This window comes from Mastigoproctus giganteus, chromosome 12 (assembly GCF_048544385.1).
Source record: "Mastigoproctus giganteus isolate SK-2022 chromosome 12, ASM4854438v1, whole genome shotgun sequence".
Taxonomy (NCBI): domain Eukaryota; kingdom Metazoa; phylum Arthropoda; class Arachnida; order Uropygi; family Thelyphonidae; genus Mastigoproctus; species Mastigoproctus giganteus.
Genome location: NC_143586.1, coordinates 24,697,771 through 24,717,686, shown reverse-complemented (window position 1 = coordinate 24,717,686; position 19,916 = coordinate 24,697,771). Strand labels below are relative to the sequence as shown.

General features: G+C 37.5%; 1 protein-coding gene across 2 annotated transcripts in view; it reads right to left on the bottom strand.

The window, feature by feature from the left end:
- ema (C-type lectin domain containing ema) overlaps nt 1-19,916 on the bottom strand; it is a 223,042-nt gene that overhangs the window by 90,117 nt on the left and 113,009 nt on the right. For both annotated transcript variants that reach the window (XM_090386684.1, XM_090386685.1), the window contains exon 15: nt 14,414-14,483. In XM_090386684.1, coding sequence (XP_090242810.1) covers nt 14,414-14,483 — 70 coding nt within the window. The remainder of the gene's footprint in view (nt 1-14,413; nt 14,484-19,916) is intronic.

Below are 19,916 nucleotides of genomic sequence, written 5' to 3'. Positions count from 1 at the left end.
TCAGAGACATGGTGTCACACAGATATAAGCAGTGTAGAATTGGAATTTGGGGAGTACAATGTGTACAGAAAGGATAGAAAGGACAGGAAGGGAGGAGGGGTTATGCTGTTAGTTAAGAGAAACACAAAACCTAAGGAAGTGTACCCATTTGATGTTGGTGGGCAATGCAGTGTCGAGTCTGTTTGGTGTGAAATAAGCATTGGGAAAGGAAAAATGAGAGTAGGTGTGTGTTATAGGCCTAACGAATCTGATGAGTATAATGAGAAACTGTGCAGAGAAATAGAGTGGGCCAGTAAATCAGAATGTCTTATAATGGGAGATTTTAACTTTCCAGATATTGACTGGAACTTGTGGATTTTTCACTCTTACACTAGCAAGACTTTTGTGGATTTATTGGATGACTATTTTCTAGCAACATGTTCGAGAGACAATCAGAGGCAGTAATATCCTTGATCTGATTATCAGCAGTGATTATTCATGCATTAAGAATTTGCAGATAAAGGAACCACTGGGTGACAGTGATCACAATATACTGATGTGGGAATTACTTAAAAATGTAAGGCTAAAGGGAAGGGCTTTTGCTTTCGTAAAACTGTCTGAGACCTCTGAGACAACAGAGGTCTCAGACAGTTTTTAAATTCTGTATAGTGGAATCAACTGATGATATTACCAACTTTGAATTCTAAATGGGAAGCCTTCAGGGATTTAATTTTGGATCTGGAGGCTACTAGACTTTTCATTCCAACTAAGAAATACTGTTCAAAGTTTGGGCCTAAATGGATGTCAGATGAATTAATGAGGCTCGTGGCAGGGAAGAAGAATGTATGGGATGCATATAAAGTATCAGATGACACGGAAGCCTATGGAAGGTATAAACTAGTCTCTGATCAAGCAGGCGAAGGCAGATTACGAGAAATCTTTGGCAAAAGATGCAAAGGAAAACAGTGAAGTGTTCTTTACTTATATTAACTCTAGAAGAAACGGAATGAATCAGATAGGACCATTTAACATAGATGGGTTGACTACGGATGATCATGCTCAGGTAGCCGATAAACTGAATGAGTATTTTGCATCTACATTCACACATGAGGAGTTAGTCAATGAGGGGAGTGCCAGAAGTTAATCAAATGCTAACAGGGAGCTAAGTGATTTTGTAATAACTAAGAGCAAAGTGGAGGAGAAATTGTTGAAGTTAAACATAAGGAAGGCACCTGGGGTGGATGGGATCTATCCAGTTATATTAAAGGAGGCAGCAAAGGAAGTAAGCCATAATTATGAGAGCTTCCTTGGACTCAAGAAGGTTCCCACAGACTGGAGGTGTGCAAATGTATCCCCCAATTCACAAAGGGGGTTTAAAAGGTGACAAGTAACTACAGACCTGTTAGCTTAACTTGTGTTCCGGGGAAAATAATGGAATCACTGGTTAAAGAAGCATTGCAAGATCATCTAGACAAAACTGCAGTACTAGTTAAAACACAGCATGGGTTTGTTAAAGGGAGATCTTGTCTGACCAATTTGATTGGACACTACGATGTGGTCACAAAGGAACTGAATGCCAAAAATAATTTTGATATCATATACTTGGATTTCAGGAAAGCTTTTAATACGGTTGCACATGGAAGACTGTTGTACAAATTGTAGAGGTATGGCATTAAGGGTAAGTTGCTACAATGAATAAAGTGATGGTTGAGTGAGAAACGACAGAGTGGTAATCAATGGACACTGCTCTTCATGGACAAATGTTATTAGTGGAGTTCCCCAGGGTTCGGTGTTGGGCCTATTGTTGTTTTGTATATTTATCAATGATAATGATGAAGGTATATCAGGTTTAATGTCCAAGTTTGTAGATGATACAAAGGATGGCAGGGTTGTTAATAACAGTAAAAACAGTATACTACTCCAACTGGATCTAGATAAGTTGGGAAAATGGGCTGAGAAGTGGCAACTGAAGTTTAACATTGGCAAATGCAAAGTACTGCATATGGGTAGCAATAACCTAAGAGAAATGTACCAAATGTGTGGTACTACACTCAGGGAAGTGGAAAGTGAAAAAGGCGGTAATTGTGCAGTCAAATATGAAGTTCGCTGAGTAGTGCAGACAGGCTGCCAGGGCAGGTCATGGAGTCTTGTCAATGATATATAGGAATTTTGCTAGAAGGGACAGGGAGGTGATTATCCCATTATACAAGGCAATGGTCAGGCCACACCTAGAGTACTGTACAGGTCTGGAGGCCTCATTTTAGGAAGAATGTAGAGTTGCTAGAACGAGTACAAAGAAGGGCAACACAAGATTTGTGAGTTGAACAAAGGGGTGCTCTTACCAAGAAAGGCTTAAGTTCTGCAAATTGCAGCACCTAGAGGGTAGGCACCTGTGAGGCGATCTGATTGAGGTGTATAAGGCCTTGAATGGGTTGAGCAAGCTGAATGCTGATGGAATTATTCCTCTTGCTGAGACTAAGAACCTGAGGAGGCACAGTTTCAAATTGAGGAAAGATAGTTGTAGAATAGATGTGCAGAAATTTGCCTTTAGCCAGTGGGTAGTTGATTGGTGGAACAGGGTTCCCTCTTTTGTTGTGGAAGCTAATAGCCTAAATAAATTTAAGGCTGAGCTGGACAGGCATTTAGAATGAATGGAGGGGTGAAATGGGAGTTTTTTTTTTTTTTTTTGGCTGATGCTGCATAAGCTTGCTTTCTTGCATCGTATGCCTCTACTAATCCTAATCTTCCTATCCCTGCTACTAAAGTTCCTGTATATCGTTGACAAGAACCCATAACCAAAAATATTTCTGCTCAGAAAAATTCATATCTGACTGCACAATTACCGCCAGGTCTTTTTCACTTTCCACTGCCCAGAGAAATGTACAGTTGGTACATTTTTCTGGGATTACTGCTACCTATATACAGTACTTTGCATTTGTCAATGTTAAACTTCAGTTGCCACTTCTCAGCCCATCTGCCCAACTTTTCTAGATTCTGTTGCAGTAACATACTGTCATTAACAACCCTGCCAACCTTTGTATCATCTGCAAACTTCGACATTTAGCCTGATATACCTTCATCAAAATCATTGTTAAATATATAAAACAACAATGGGTCCAACACCAAACCCAGCAATCTATAATCTCTGGAATGAGGATGTAACAGCAAAGTATATTCAGCAGTCTTTAGTATATATTTCGACCTGTTTCCTATGACAGTGATATATCTGAATGAGGCTGACTACATCACATTTCACTGAACTTCATAAATTGCTCTGTTTTAACAACACTACTGCTCATTATTAAAGGTTTTTAAGCCTTCTTTTCGGGCTGAATAGGTAATTTTGTTGCTGAAATACAAGTGAAATTAAAATGTATGTGGGAAGAGGGAGCACGGAAGTGGTCTCACTTATGATAACGAGGATAATTTTATTATATATAGGCTTGAGTGAAGAGTTTTACTGATGGCTAGCACTGATGATTATGCTTCCTATTTTTCTTCTAAACAATTGGGGGGGGGGGGGGGCAAGCACCCTAGGTGAGGGCTTCAAAACAATTTTGTTAATTATTTTTGTTTGCTCTCTAAACACGGTTTATTTTTCTGGTTTCTAAGTAAATTCTTCTGTTAACTCCCAATTTAGATCTCACTAATTGGAATTCTCATTTATTAGAACTCACAGATTGGTAGTTTGCTCAGTAGAAAAACATTTCTTGATTTGTTGAATTTAGAGTAGAATTCTCATAATGTCTAATCGGAAGAATTGGTCCTCCTCTATTCAAGTGCATCTGATCTTATAAAAAGAGTTGCAACAACAGATGAAACTGTTTTTACAGAGATGGGATACATGATACCTGAATAGAAGAGCTCCAAGGATATTTGTTGATACTATCCAGGCAGTGTTAGGTGATTTAGAACAGTGGTCTCCAAAGTGGGGTGTGCGAGATAATCCCCAATAAAATCATGAGGGCTGTTTTCCACACTGATATATAATCTAGATATAATACATTATATCTAGATATAGATATAATACATCATATCCAGATAATAAAATCTAGATATAATGTATCATCATCAGCCATTTTCAATCCATTGCATGATGAAGGCCTCTCCAGCAACTTTCCAGTTCTTTCTGTTTTTTGCAATGGCCATCCATTTACTACCCACAAACTCATGAATTTCATCTGTCCATCTCAGTTCTCTTCCAGGTTTTCTTCTAGCTGCTCTTCGGTATTCTGTTATTTTCTTAGTCCATCTGTCATCATGTCTTCGAGCTGTGTGTCCTGCCCAAGACCATTTTAGTTCTTTATTTTTGATAAGAATGTCCTTTACTTGAGTTTGCTGCCTAATCCATGTGTTTCTCTTCTTATGTAACAGTCTGATTCCCAATATAATTCGTTCCATTCTTCGCTGTGTAGTTCTCAGCTTCTCTTCCATTCTTTTGGTGAGTGCCCAAGTTTCACTTCCATAAGTCATGGTGGGGAGTATACATTGGTTCATTATTTTAAGTTTCAGACAAATTAGGATATTGCTCCTCAGTATGTGACTGTATTTCCTGAAAGCTATCCATTCAAAATTTATTCTTCTCTTGACTTCCAGCCATTTGTCATTATTATAGCTAATGACTTGTCCCAGATAAGTATATGACTCCACCTTTTCAATTACTGCTCCTTCAATCATTATATTCCTTTCTGTGGCATACTTGTTCATCATTACTTTTGTTTTAGACTTATTCATCTTTAGTCCAAAATCCTTACCAACTTTGCATAACTGATTAAGATTTTCCTCTAATTCTTTGGGATCGTGGCTTATGACCACAATGTCATCTGCAAATCATAAATGGTCTAGGTACTCTCCGTTCACACTGACAACTTTCTGCGACCAGTCTAATCTCCTGAAAGCTTCCTCAAGGGCAGCAATAAACAATTAGTGTCTCCTTGTCGAACTCCTTTCTCATATATTTTCTTCAAAATCATAATATATGAGGTATCTATGCCTTGTCTTTCCAGTGCCCAAAACATTGCCTTATGCTGTATTTCTTTTCATAATCCACAAATGCTAAGCATAATGGTGTTTTATATTCATTTGCTTTCTCCATTAGCTGTGACATTACGTGAAGGTGATCCATAGTTGACAATCCTGTACTAAAGCCAGTTTGCTCTTTCGGTTGATTCTCATCAAGTATTCTTTCTAATCTGTTAGTAATGACCCTTGTGAACAACTTGTAGATGTGGGATAACAAGCTAATTGGTCTATAATTTCCAATTTCTGATTTATCTCCTTTCTTATGCAGCAAAACTATGATTGCATTATTCCATTTCTTAGGCATCACACCTTTTCTAATGCATTTTGTGAAGAGTCTTGCCAGTTTTTGTGCCATGTCTCTTCCTCCCAATTTTAACAACTCTACAGTAACTTCATCTTCCCCTGGGGCTTTCTGATTCTTCAACGTATGTTCTACCTCATCAGGAAGGATATCGGGTATGTCATGTGTGTTACTAATTTGCGATCCATCTTCCCCACTGCTGGCATCATTCCCTTGCTCCTTGTATAATTCTCTATAGTAGTCTTCTGCTATTTGAATTATTGTTGTTATTTGGTTTTTAGGAGCATTAGCAACTAAGGCCATATTGCTCCAGGGATATGCGGTGGTCATTCCCTGACATTTTATTATGCCTTCTCTGTTATTTATAAGTACACCATCGCTATTCTTCAGTTTCAGTATCATTTGTCTTTCTGTATTACTGCTCATGGCTGCCGATTTAAGTCCTTTGTTTTCCCTTAATGCTTGTTCTACTTTTCTTGTGTTAAATCTTTTTATGTTCTCTCTGAGTCTCTTTCTAATGGCTTTGCATAACTCAGTATATTCAATTTTCTCCTTGTCAGTGTTTATCTTGCTCTTCATTTGTCGTCTTCGGTTCATCATGACAAGTGTTTCTTGACTAATTTTTTCTTCTTTGGATTTCTCTTTACCTATAGGTTTCTTGGGCTTTATCACTTTCAGAAAGTTGTAATATTCCTCGTCGATATCTTGGTCCTGAGCAGTCTGCAGAAGTTCAAACTTATTCTTAAGTTCCAGTACATACTGCTTTTTCTCCTCTTCTGTTATCTCAAAGACGTTCATATTATTTACTCGAGTCAGTTTTTTCCTTTCTTTTCTTACATCTATGTCAAGTGTGCATCTTACCATTCTGTGATCACTTCCAACGTTTACCTTGTTCAGGATGGTAACATCATTCACGATATAACTTCTATAAGCGAGGATGAAGTCGATTTCATTAGTTGTTAATCCATTTGGGCTCTTCATGTCCACTTTCTGTTCATTACTGACAATTCTCAAGATTCTGCAAATTCCACAAGTCTTTCACCTCTTTCATTAATTCCAAAATTTCCTATAGTTCCCCTTTCTGTGCTGTTTTGTCTCTTTCCAACCTTAGCATTGAAGTCCCCCATAATGATGTGTAGTGGGTTTTCTGCTCATCTAGAAGACTCAATTTCTGTGTACATTTCTTCAACCTCTTCATCATCATCATGGCTCGATGTTGGTGCATAAATCATTATAACCTTTAGCTTGTACCTCTTAGAAATCCTGAGTAGTCTTGACACCCTTGGTGATGTATTTTTAAAATCCAAAATGTTGTTTTTTTATATCTTTATGGACCAGAAAGCCAACCCCATCTTCACTCCTTTCACTGTTTCTATTGGTGTACAGCAGATTTCCACTTGATAAGCTTATAAGTGATTCATTTCTTCTTCTTCTTTCAGCCAAACCGATGATATTCCAATTCACATTTTCTAATTCCTTTTCCAGCTCTAATATTCTGTCTTCACTGATGAGCGATCTTACGTTGTAGCAGGCCAAGTTCATTTTCCATGCATGGCAACCTGGTCATACCCAGAGAATCTTAGCATCCTCTGCTTCCACTCTGATCCTCTCGCTGCCGTAAGAGGGGGAGTGAAAGCCGCTGGGGACTGAGGATCATTTATTTCGTTTTGCTGTCATGTGCTGGAGGGTTTGGTCTTTTCCTCTTCACGCTTTCCTTTACACATTTGTTGCCACCTAGGTGATGTAACAGGGCTTACCATCGAGAAGGTGTGCATGAGTGGATTTTAGGGAGGCAGGCCAACCGGACTTCTCCTAAATCTTCTGAGATAGAACGATATTGGATCCATCGGTGTTTTAGACTGTGTCTGATAACACACAGAATACCCGTTCCCCTCTAAGCCCCAATATAATGCATACCATGTAAAAATTATTTATAAATAAATAAAACAAATAGTATTGTATTGCATTACATTTACTACATTTGTTTCATTAATGATTTCTTATCATTTTGTACTTGAACTTCAATTTAATTTTGTTTTGTATTTTTTTTATTTGTGATCTTTTAAAATTATATGTGATTTTAGATATTAGCATTAGCATTAGTAGAGGCATTTGATGCAAGAAAGCAAGCTTATGCAACATCAGCCAAAAAAAAAAAAAAAAAAAAAAACCCACTTCCACTTCACCCCTCTGTTCGTTCCAAATACCTGTCCAGCTGAGCCTTAAACTTATTTAGGCTATCAACCTCCACCACAAGGGATGGAAGTCTGTTCCACCAACCAATCACCCGCTGGCTAAAGGCAAATTTCCGCACGTCTATCCTACATCTGTCTTTCCTCAATTTGAATTTATGCCCTCTCAGGTGATTTTTCTGAGCTAGAGGAAGAATCCCATCAGCATTGAGCATGCTTAAACCATTCAAGGCTTTATACACCTCTATCAGATCACCTCGCTGGTGCCTAGTCTCCAGACACTGTAATTTGCAAAACTTAAGCCTTTCTTCGTAAGAGCACCCCTTTGTTCCATTCACTAATCTTGTTGCCCTTCTCTGTACTCGTTCCAGCAGCTCTACATCCTTCTTGAAATGAGGCCTCCAGACCTGTATACAGTACTCTAGGTGTGGCCTGACCATTGCCTTATACAATGGAATAATCACCTCCTTATCCCTGCTGGAAAAATTCCTGTATATCATTGACAATACTCCATGAGCTACTCTTGCAGCCCGTCTGCACTGCTCAGAGAACTTCATATCTGCCTGCACAACCACCCCCAAGTCCCTTTCATTCTCTACCACTGTCAGTGTAGTACCACAGAGTTGATATGTTGCTCTGGGGTTGCTGTTTCCCATGTGTAGTACTTTACATTTGTCAATGTTAAACTTCATTTGCCACCTCTCAGCCCATCTGCTCAACCTTTCCAGATCCTGTTGCAGCAGCATAGTGTCAGTAGTGTCCTTGACAACCCTGCCAACCTTTGTATCGTCTGCAAACTTGGACATTAAGCCCGATATACCATCATCAATATCATTTATAAATACAGAAAACAATAATGGACCCAACACTGAGCCCTGAGGGACTCCACTAATAACATCAGTCCACGATGAGCAGTGTCCATTGATTACCACTCTCTGTCTTCTCCCCCTCAACCACCCCTTTATCCATAGCAGCAATTTGCCTCCAATGTCACACTGCTCCAATTTGTGTAGCAGTCTTCCATGTGCAACAATATCAAAAGCCTTTCTAAGATCCAAGTATATAGCATCCAGTTCTTTTGTGACTGCATCATAGTATCCAATCAAGTTGGTCAGGCAAGACTTCCCCTTAACAAAACCATGCTGTGTCTGAGCTATAACTGAAGTCTTGTCTAAATGATCCTGCAGTGTTTCTTTAACCAGTGCCTCCATTAATTTTCCTGGAACAGAGGTTAAGCTCACAGGTCTATAATTACTTGTGTCAGCCTTTGATCCTCCTTTGTGAATTGGGGTCACATTTGCACATTTCCAGTCTATGGGTACCTCCCCTGAGTAAAAAGAAGCTCTCATAATTATGGCTAAGGGTTTGCTTACTTCCTTTGCTGCCTTCTTTAATATAACTGGATAGATCCCATCTACCCCGGGTGCCTTTCTTGTGTTTATCTTCAACAGTTTCTCCTCCACTTTACTCCCAGTTATTTCAAGATTCTGTAGCTTACTGCTAGAGTTGAATACACCTCTGGCATTCCCCTCGCTGAATAACTCCTCATGTGTGAATGTCGATGCAAAATATTCATTTAGTTTGTTAGCTACCTGAGCAGGATCATCAACACTTGACCCATCAATATCAAGTGGACCAATCTGATTCATCCCCTTCCTTCTAGAGTTTACATAAGTAAAGAACTCTTTGCTGTTTTTCTTTGCATCCCTTGCCAAGGATTTCTCGTAATCTGCCTTCGCCTGCCTAACCTCCTTTGTAACTTGGTTGCATATCAACTTGTATCTATCATAGGCTTCTGTGTCATGTGTTAATTTGTATGTATCCCATGCATTTTTCTTCTCTGCCATATGCCTCATTAGTTCATCTGACATCCATTTTGGCCTAAACCTTGAACAATATTTCTTAGTTGGTATGTAAAGCCTAGTAGCTTCCAAGATAAGTTCTTTGAATGCTTCCCATTTTGAATTTGCTGTTGGTAACATCATCAGTTGGTCCCACTGTATAGAATTTAAATACTGTCTCAGTCCATCGTAGTCGCCTTTACGAAAGCAATAACCCTTCCCTTTACCCCTAATGGTAGTTACCTCTTTGAGTAAATCCCACTTCAGCACACTGTGATCACTGCCACCTAGTGGTTCATTTATCTGCAGATTCTTAATGCATGAAGAATCACTGCTGATAATCAAATCAAGAGTATTACTCCCTCTAGTTGCCTCCCGAACATGCTGATGTAGAAAACAATCATCCAATAAATCCATAAAAGCTCTGCTAGTGTGTGAGTAACCAGCCCCCAAATTCCAGTCAATATCTGGGAAATTAAAATCTCCCATTATAAGACACTCTGATTTACTGGCCCACTCTATTTCCCTGTACAGTTCCTTATTATACTCATCAGAGTCATTAGGCCTATAGCACACTCCTACTCTCAATTTTGATCTCCCAATGTTTATGTCACACCAAACTGACTCCACACTGCACTGTCCAGCGATGTCGACTGGCTTCACTTCCTTGGTTTTTATGTGTTTCTTAACTAATAGCATAACCCCTCCCCCCTTCCTATCCTGTCTATCCTTTCTGTAGATGTTGTACTCCCCAAATTGCAGTTCTGCATCCCTTACATCTGTGTGACACTACGTCTCTGATATCCCAACAATATCTGCCTTCGATGTTTTGAGCAATACCTCAAATTCATCAAATTTATTTACTAAACTCCTAGCATTGGTGTACACGCAAGTATACCTGCACCTGTTTCTATTCTTAGCTACCCTAACACAACCCATGTGTTTACTTGTACCGCAATGGCTCCCAGCAGTCTCTGAAATACCATGCATCTTGTTTTTCCTTCCATGCCTTCCATGTAAATGATTTATAAATAAAAAAATATATTAAACTTATATATTTAATTTTTTTTCCAGGGTGCACGTAGTCCTAATTAAATAAGGGTGTGCGACCAAAAAAGTTTGGAGACCACTGGTTTAGAAAACCATTTAGGGATATATAAACATAATTAATGACAGCCACAAGCAGAGGTGAAACTGATTCTTCATTGCTTCTATTTTGACATGCTGATGCATGTCAAAATAGGGGAGGATTACAAGACCTGATGAGGATCCACATGAAACTAGCAATTTACATGGACCGTGTAATAATTACTAAAAACACAAGAGGCACACAATTTATTTCTTTATACGCTAATGCTGGGAGTTAAGTAAATAAATTTGATGAGTATGACATAGTGGTTGGATCATGCTGACATTATAGCTATAACAATTTGAGAGAAAATGACAATGACTGATTCAGAGAAAAAAATACTTTCATATTGGAGGATTAAAAAAAATATATATATATATTTCTTGAGCAATTTGTAGTGAAGAATATAAAATAGTTTTTCAATTTTTCACATGTATAACAAACATTGTTGAGTTTCATTTTCACTTCCACAATAATTCATTCAACATCAGTCACTTTTATACTTGTAATCCATGCAGAAGACTAATACAACTGCCTCAGCTCAGCTTAGCTGGTTGAGAGAGAGAGAGAGCGCGAGCGCGAGCTAAGAGTGCGAGTACAGCAGTAAAAACATATGTTTAATAAGAGTTTTGAAATTTTACCTTGTGCAGAATTAATCTATTTTTTGTGCCATAAATTAAGTCACTTTTATGCGGTGGTCATTCCCTGACCTTTCCGCATCCTCCGTATTTGGTGGTCACTGGCTTGAACCCCGGTCTAATCAAGAAGTGTGTGCTACACACTGCTGCTCCTGCCCACTTGGCTACAGAGGCACCTGCTCAAAGGCATCATTACTAATAATATCTCATATTGTGAAATCCTTCACAATGAGTTGCAGTCTTACAATTTCAATTAAGCAACTTTTCCCAAACAGGAAAGACTACTGTTGCTTATTCTCAGTAGAGTGCCACCTAAATGGCATCATTTTGGGAATAGTTATTCCCTCTTCAGTGGGTGGGTAGGAATCCAGAGTAAAGAGAAGACAACCAAGAAGGGAAATATTTTCACAATACGATAGAGAGAGATGCCAAAAGTTGTAGAAATTACATATAAGGCTTATGTAGCATCAACCAAAAAAAAAAAAACTATTTCACACATCCATTCCCTCAAAACGTTGGTCCAGTTCCTCCTTATTTAAGCTGTAACTTCCACAACGACAGATGGAAGTTTGTTCCAGCAATCAACTACCCACTGGCTAAAGGCAAATTTCCACACATCTATTCTATAACTATCTTTACTCAATTTAAATTTATGCCCTCTCAGGTTCATAATCTGAGCAAGAGGAAGAATCCCGTCAGAATTAAGCCTGCTCAACGCATTCATGGCCTTATATACCTCAATCAGATCACCTCGCAGGTGCCTAATCTCCATACGCTGCAATTTGCAGAACTTAAGCCTTTCTTCGTAAGTCCAACCTTTCATTCCCCTCGCCAATCTTGTTGCCCTTCTCTGTACTTGCTCAAGCAACTCTACATCCTTCCTAAAATGAGGCCTCCAGACCAGTAGAGTCCTCAAGGCATGGTCTGATCATTGCCTTATACAAAGGAATAATCACCTCTTTTTCCTTACTAGCAAAATTCTGAATATCACTGACAATGCCCCATGACCTGCTCTGTCAGCCTGTCTGCACTGCTCAGAAAATTTATATCTGACTGCACAATTATTCCCAGATCTTTTCCATTTTCTACCACCCTAAGTGTAGTACCACACAGTTGGTATGTTTCTCTGGGGTTACTTCTACCCATATGCAGTACTTTGCATTTGTCAATGTTAAACTTTGGTTGCCACTTCTCAGCCCATCTTCCCAAATGTTCTAGATCCTGTTTCAGTAGCACACTGTCTTTACTCTCATTAACCCTGCCAACCTTAGTGCCATCTGGCAGGGTTATTAATGAGAGTAAAGACAGTGTGCTATTGCAACTTAAGCATGTGTCTGGGCCTGCTACTTAAGGATGTGTCACTGCAGTAATAGTACTCTGTTGAAGAAGGAGACAGTAGTCTCCGAAAGCTTCAGTATTTTAGCAAAATTTTAACAATTTTAGTATTGTTTTTAATTGTTTTATCGTAATTTATTTTATTGTAATAGTTTAGTTTCCCGATATTGTATCATAGTATTTTATATTTTATTTTATAGTAAAATTTTTAATCGCTTGGCTGGTGTTTGAGTGTAATTATTGCAGTCTGGCAGGGTTCTTAGTCTTCGACAATAAGCCTTATATACCTTCACCAATATCATTGATAAATATACAAAACAACACCTAATCCTGGGGGACTCCACTAATAACATTAGTCCAAGAAGAGCAGTGTCCATTGATTACCACTCTGTCTTCTTCCACTCAACCATCCTTTTATCCATTGTAGCAACTTACCCTTAATACCAAAGTGCTCCAATTTGTACAGTAGTCTTCCATGTGCAACAGTGTCAAAAGCTTACCTGAAATCCAAGTATATGATATCAAAATTATTTTTGCATCCAGTTCCTTTGTAACCACATCATAGTATCCAATCAAATTTGTCAGACAAGACTTTCCCTTAACAAACCCTATGCTGTCTGAATTATTACTGCAATCTTGTCTATTAAGAGTAATTCTAAAAAATATGGAGAAGCTGGTGAACAACAATGGCTCACACTGGCTGACTGCCCTACTGCCAGTTTTGTGGAAAGTTCTAGATCATTTAACATTGAAGCTCTTTATGACATTATAGGTTTTTCTTTGGTCTGACTTCAAAGGGAGTGTTCCACACTGTGGTGGGACAGGGTCCATTGCAGGATTAAACCATCTCACTGCAATTTTTATCTCTATAGACATTTTGGAGATTATCAGACAAAGCAAGGTGGTGAGGTCCAGCTATGCTGAGGAAATACATATGGTTAAACACGGCTCCCTCAGGAGTCAATCTTGGGCCAAATTTTTGTGCAATAACATCAAAAGTGGGGAGAAAGTCACTTATGCTCATGATTTGGTCCTCATTATTTATAGCCAGTCTAATGCTGAAATGGAACAAAAAGTGAAGGAAGCCTGCTTAAACCAGATGAACAATGGAGTGACCTGCATAAGCTGAGTGTCCACCTGCAAATCTGTGACTGCATTCTTTAAAGGTCATTTTAGCTTGATAGGGCCATGTTTGTAGGTGTGGAGGTGTCTTGCCGAAGGGTATGACTCAGTTTCAGAACTTCAGGCTATGCTGGGGGGGGCATTTGTTGCTGGCTGAACATGCTAGAAGATGCTATATGCAAAAATTCACGGGCTAGTTAAAGTGGATTAAGGCATTAAATGTGAGCTCTGAACCTGTTGTATGAATGCATGTCCAGTCCATAACAATTTATGCAGCCGGAGTTTTAGGTTTCAGTGCCACAAATGCCATAGTTCTAAGAATTTGTTTGCTGCCCAGTGTTTTTCTCTCCTAGGTCACACCCAGGAGAGCAAAACTTCCTGTTGCAGGGCAAAATGGCCATGCTCTCCAAAACTCGACTTTGATTTTGTGATCAGTTGGCTGTGCTTGTGCTGATTGAACATTTAAATCTGATGTTTGTATTTTTAGATGCATATGGGCTGAGTTGTCTAGGTGCCATAATAGTTAACTCAAATTTAATTGAATTGTATTGCTGATATCAAGTTTAAGAATAATATAAGCAATATTTATTACTTATACTTATTTTATTATTATTTTGCTGGCATAGCAAAAGCCTTACTTGCACCATATGACCAATACTAATTCTAATATTTTCATTGTGAATGTACTCAAATACTCAGATTTATTACAATATGGTTCCTGCATAATGACCATCATTATTCATCAAAAAAAGAAGAAGAATGTAATTTAGAACTAACTGGTGCAACTTAACATATTCTCTACTGAATCTTTATATATATGAAAAATAATAATAAGTTCAAAAGGATGTACTTACTGTACTGGCAGCTGAAGCTTATTATTTTTATCATCCTGTCTACTAAATTGATATTATACCACTGCTTGGTCTGAAAGAATTTAATTTTTGAGTTGATTTCAAATTGGTTAAGGCAATTTCATTTCCATTAGATTTTAATCTGAATTATTATAAATATTCTCTGATAATATAATTTAAGAAGCAAAGCAATTATATCACAAAAATGTATTTAAGTAATAATAATTTATAAATTACAAATGCAGTACACTCAATTTCACAACTAACAAAGAGTTTGACTAACACAAATTTGTTTTAACATAATTTCTCCAAGACTATAGAAAGAGAAAGTATGCTTCTTGGACTGCACATACTTTTTTGGGCAGTTTTTCACACCCCACAAGTTAGTATGCTTATTGTTCTTCATGACGTGGCTCACATGATCATAACAGAGCCCAGTGATCTCATAATTTAATTTATTAATTTGCATGACTTTATAGTATACTCCTCTTCAAATTGAAATGAGTAGTAAGGATCAGAAGTGTAGTGATAGGAGAAGTAATCCAAAAAAAGGTCAGAGAAAAAACTGAATGTACTTAAGTGAATGAGGACAATGAATTAACATGGGATATTTTTCATGACACTGTCTTAAGTGAAGAACCATTAATCATCTGCATTAATGGTGTGAAGTTTAAGGTAACCTGTACAAGTGCAACAAATTAACATGGGATTTTTTTCATCATCCTGGTCTTAAGTGAAGCAACCTTAATTATCTGTTAATGCTGTGAAGTTTAAGGTAAACTGTGCTAGTGCAGCCTAGGCATTTCGGGCAAGACCCATGATCACAGAAAGAAAGCTTGTAATCTGGATGGAAAACTGGGTGAAGAATTCATTAGTAATTTCAAGATTATAAGAGCACATTTGTCAAACCCCCACATTTTACTAAAATCAGACAAACAGAAATCCCACAATTATTATTTTTTTGCCTGTCCATCCACCTGGACACCACGTGGATGGATTTTCATGAAATTTCATACGTGGCTCTTGTAGAGGTACTTGTTGAGCCATTCTAATATTCATTAAAATCCGATTGAAATAATTTCTTTGTCATCTGCCTGCATATAATTACTCAACTCTCAGTGGGTGAATTTTTATAAAATACTCGCCTGTCAGAACAATTTGTCAAGTAAAACCCAAATTTCATTAAAATCAGACCAACAGAAATCCTAGTTATTATTATTTTTTATTCATACACACCATCACAAAGGCTATCCACATATTGTATATTGTAGCTGAAGCACTGGCTATTATGTTTTTTGAACTGAATGGAGGTACGAATGGACAATATGGTGGGCACACAGAAACAAATACATTCTTGGTTCATGCATAAATTTATTCTTTGCTTTTTTTTTTTTTTTTTTTTGTTATAAATCATGAATTATTACTATTTGCTAATGCACCTGAAATATAATGCACTGTATACATTAATTTGTTAAGACGTGAGGAAAAATTTAAGGAAACAAAGATGGTATTCACAATAGCTAGTTCAATCATTCTAAATTTACCAACAGTTTCATGACATATGTTTACAGACAAAGTAGCTAGTTCAGATACAGTGGCTGCTGAATAATTTCCTCAAATATTACAAAAAAAAAATTAGCATTAGTAGAGGCATATGATGCAAAAAAGAATGCTTATACAGCATCAGCAAAAAAAAAAAAAAAACCTTCCCATTTCACCCATCCATTCTCTCCAAATGTTTGTCTAGTTCTGCCTTGAATTTATTTAAGATGTCAACTTCTACAATGATAGACGAGTTTGTCCCAGCAATCAACCAAATGCTGGCTAAAGGCAAACTTCCGCACATCTATTCTACAACTGTCTTTCCTCAATTTGAATTTATGTCCCCTCATGGGATTAATCTGGGCAAGAGGAAGAATCCCATTAGCTTGCTCAAACCATTCAAGGCCTTATACACCTCAATGAGATCACCTTGCAGGTGCCTAGTCACCAGACACTGTAATTTGCAAATCGTAAGCCTTTCTTCGTAAGAGCAACCCTTTGTTCCATTCACTAATCTTGCAGCCCTTCTCTGTATTCATTCCAGCAGCCCTACATCATCCCTAAAATGAGACTTGTATACAGTACTCAAGGTGTGGCCTGACCATTGCCTTATACAATGGGATAATCACCTCCTTATCACTACTAGAAAAATTCCTGTATATCAATGACAAGATAACATGAGCTCTTGCAGACTGTCTATACTGCTCAGAAAACTTCGTATCTGATTGCACAGTTACCTCCAGGTTCTTTTCATTCTCTACCACCTTGAGTGTATTACAATACAGTTAGTATGTTACTGCTACCCATATGCAGTACTTTGCATTTGTCAATGTTAAACTTCAGTTGCCAGCTCTCAGACTATCTGCTCAATGTTTCTAGATCTTCTTGCAATAGCATACCGTCATTAACAACCCTGCCAACCTTCGTATCGTCTGCAAACTTAGACATTAAGCCCAATATACCTTCATCAATATCATTAATAATACAGAAAACAACAATGGACCCAATACTGAACCCTGGGGAGTTTTCACTAATAACATTAGTCCACTGATTATCACTCTGTCTTCTCTCACTTAACCATCCCATTATTCATAGCTGCATTTTGCCCTTAATATCATAGTGCTCCAATCTGTACAGTAGTCTTCCTAAGATCCAAGTATATGATATCAAAAATTATTTTTTTTTTGCATCCAGTTCCTTTGTGACCACATCATAGTATCCAATCAAATTGGTCAGACAAAACTACCCCTTAACAAACCCATGCTGTATCCAAACTATAACCGAAGTGTTGTCTAGATGATTCTGCAGTGCTTCCTTAACCTGTGCCTCCATTAATTTCCCTGGAACAGAAGTTAAACTAACAGGTCTGTAATTACTTATGTCACCCTTTGATCCTCCTTTGTGAATTGGGAATATTGTGAATATCTCCAGTCCATGGGTACCTCCCTTGAGTCGAGGGAAGCTCTCATAATTATGGCTAAGGGTTTGCTCACTTCCTTTGCCGCCTCCTTTAATATAACTGGATAGATTCCATCCACCCCAGGTGCCTTTCTTGTGTTTATCTTCAACAATTTCTCCTCCACTTTACTCTCAGTTACTACAAGATTATCTAGCTTACTGCCAGAGTTGAATACACCTCTGGCATTCCCTTCCCTGAATAACTCCTCATGTATGAAAGTCGATGCAAAATATTCATTTAGTTTGTTAGCTACCTGAGCAGGAGCAGCAACAGTTGAACCATCGATATCAAGTGGGCCAATCTGATTCATCCCCTTCCTTCTACAGTTTACATAAGTAAAGAACTCTGCTTTTCTTGCCATCCTTTGCGAGATTTCTTGTAATCCGCCTTTGTTTGCCTAACCTCCTTTGTGACTTAATTACATACCAGCTTATATCTTCTGTAGAGTTCTGTGTCACCTGTTATTTTATATGCATCCCATGCACTTTTCTTCTCTGACACATGTCTCATTAGTTCATCTGACCTCCATTTAGGCCTAAACCTTGAACAATATTTCTTAGTTGGTATGAAAAGCCTAGTAGCTTCCAAGATTAATTCTTTGAATCCTTCCCATTTAGAATTTGCTGTTGGTAACATCATCAGTTGCTCCCATTGTATAGACTTTACAAACTGTCTCAGACATCTGTAGTCACCTTTACAAAAGCAAAAACCTTTTCCTTTACTCCTGATGGTAGTTACCTCTGAGTAAATCCTACATCAGCACACTGTGATCACTGCCACCTAGTGGTTTCTTTATCTGCTGATTCTTAGTATATGAAGAATCACAACTGATAATCAGATGAAGAGTATTACTCCCTCTGGTTGCCTCCCGAACATGCTGCTGTAGAAACAACCATCCAAAAAATCTACAAAAGCCTTGCTAGTGTGTGAATGACCAACCCACAAGTTCCAGTCAATATCTGGGAAATTAAAATCTCCCATTATAAGACTGGATGGATGCAGAATACAATGTGTCAAAATTTGGCTTCAGAGAGTGGGTAGTTGGAAACAAATTTAAAGAATTATTGATCAAATTATTAGAATGGGCAAATGAAGTGGGTAATTTTTTTAAAAAAAATTACCCACTTCAGTTGCTGATGCTGATTATTGGTGTTGTATAAACTTACTTTCTTGCCTCATTTTACCACTACAAATATTAACAATAAATTTAAACTGAAAAGGATGGTTGCAAAATAGATGTTCCTGCATTTGTTTTTGGCCTGAGAGCAGACTTGATTATTGGAATAAACTTCTATATAGTGTTGTGAGGTTGATAGAATAAATTTTAAGTATTGGACAAATTATTAGAAGAAATTGAAAAACTAAGATGGTTTTTATTTTTGTTTTCTTTTTTTTTGTTTTTTTGGCTGATACTATATAAGCTTCACTTTCTTACTAAGGCTAATATGAACTTATTTAGAAATATATAAAAAACCCTGCAGATAGAACAATATTCCTGGTAGTTGCATTCACTCTTAAAATTATCACAAGGATAAATAAGAATGGAAAATGAACATGAATGAATGGAGAATCACAAACAAGTGAACATTATATAGATACAGTTCAAACTGTCCTATGTGGATCAAAACTAAATTTAGTTAATGAATTTTATTCAGAACCTCAAAATTCTTAAAATTAGTTCAGGCAGATTTTATGCACGTGCAGATAACAGATATAAAGAAACTATAAGAATTGCAATGCTGTTAAATGCTTCTAAAAAATTAGGTTTTTGTATAAGTAAATGCTTTTTCTTGGGAATGGGCATGACTATATAAGATGATATTATACCAATGGTATCAGTGTGCTAGAGCTGTTAAGCAGCCATTACATTGCATTTATTTTAATAAGAAAGTATAATACAATATTTGTAGGAAAGATGAAAATTTGTAAGATGAGTAGTATATCCTCATTAATTCAATATCAGATTACAGTAAACCCCCGCTATTTGTGGTCGCTGATTTAATATAAAATGAAACCTAAAAAAAAATGTGAATTTTAAAGGGCTGTGAACATTTTCCGCCATAAAAAAACATGGGCGTGGCTAAAATTATCTTTCCCGGTCAAAACAGTGCTCAGTGGGTGGGGGGAGGGGTGACAAAATCGCGAGCATGGATGGTTTCGTCGTTTGCTTTTAATTTATATGCTTATAAATTGAATAAATTTATCAATTTATAAATTGATATGCTTACAAAAGTGATAAATCTACCGTTTTGCAGTAAAACAGACTTTTTCGAGTGTGTTAATGGAAGAAAGTGACTTTATTGTGGACAAGTTCTTTCTAACCCGTACAAAAATATGGCTACGAATAACAAGGGAAATGTGAAAAGATCAAAGAAGGTGATGACATTAGCGAATAAAATTGACTTATTAGATAAAATTTCTAATGGTGAAAGTGTCTCCTCAGTGGCAAAATATTATAAAATCGATGAGTCAATGGTACGATCAATCAAGAAATCGGAAGAAAAA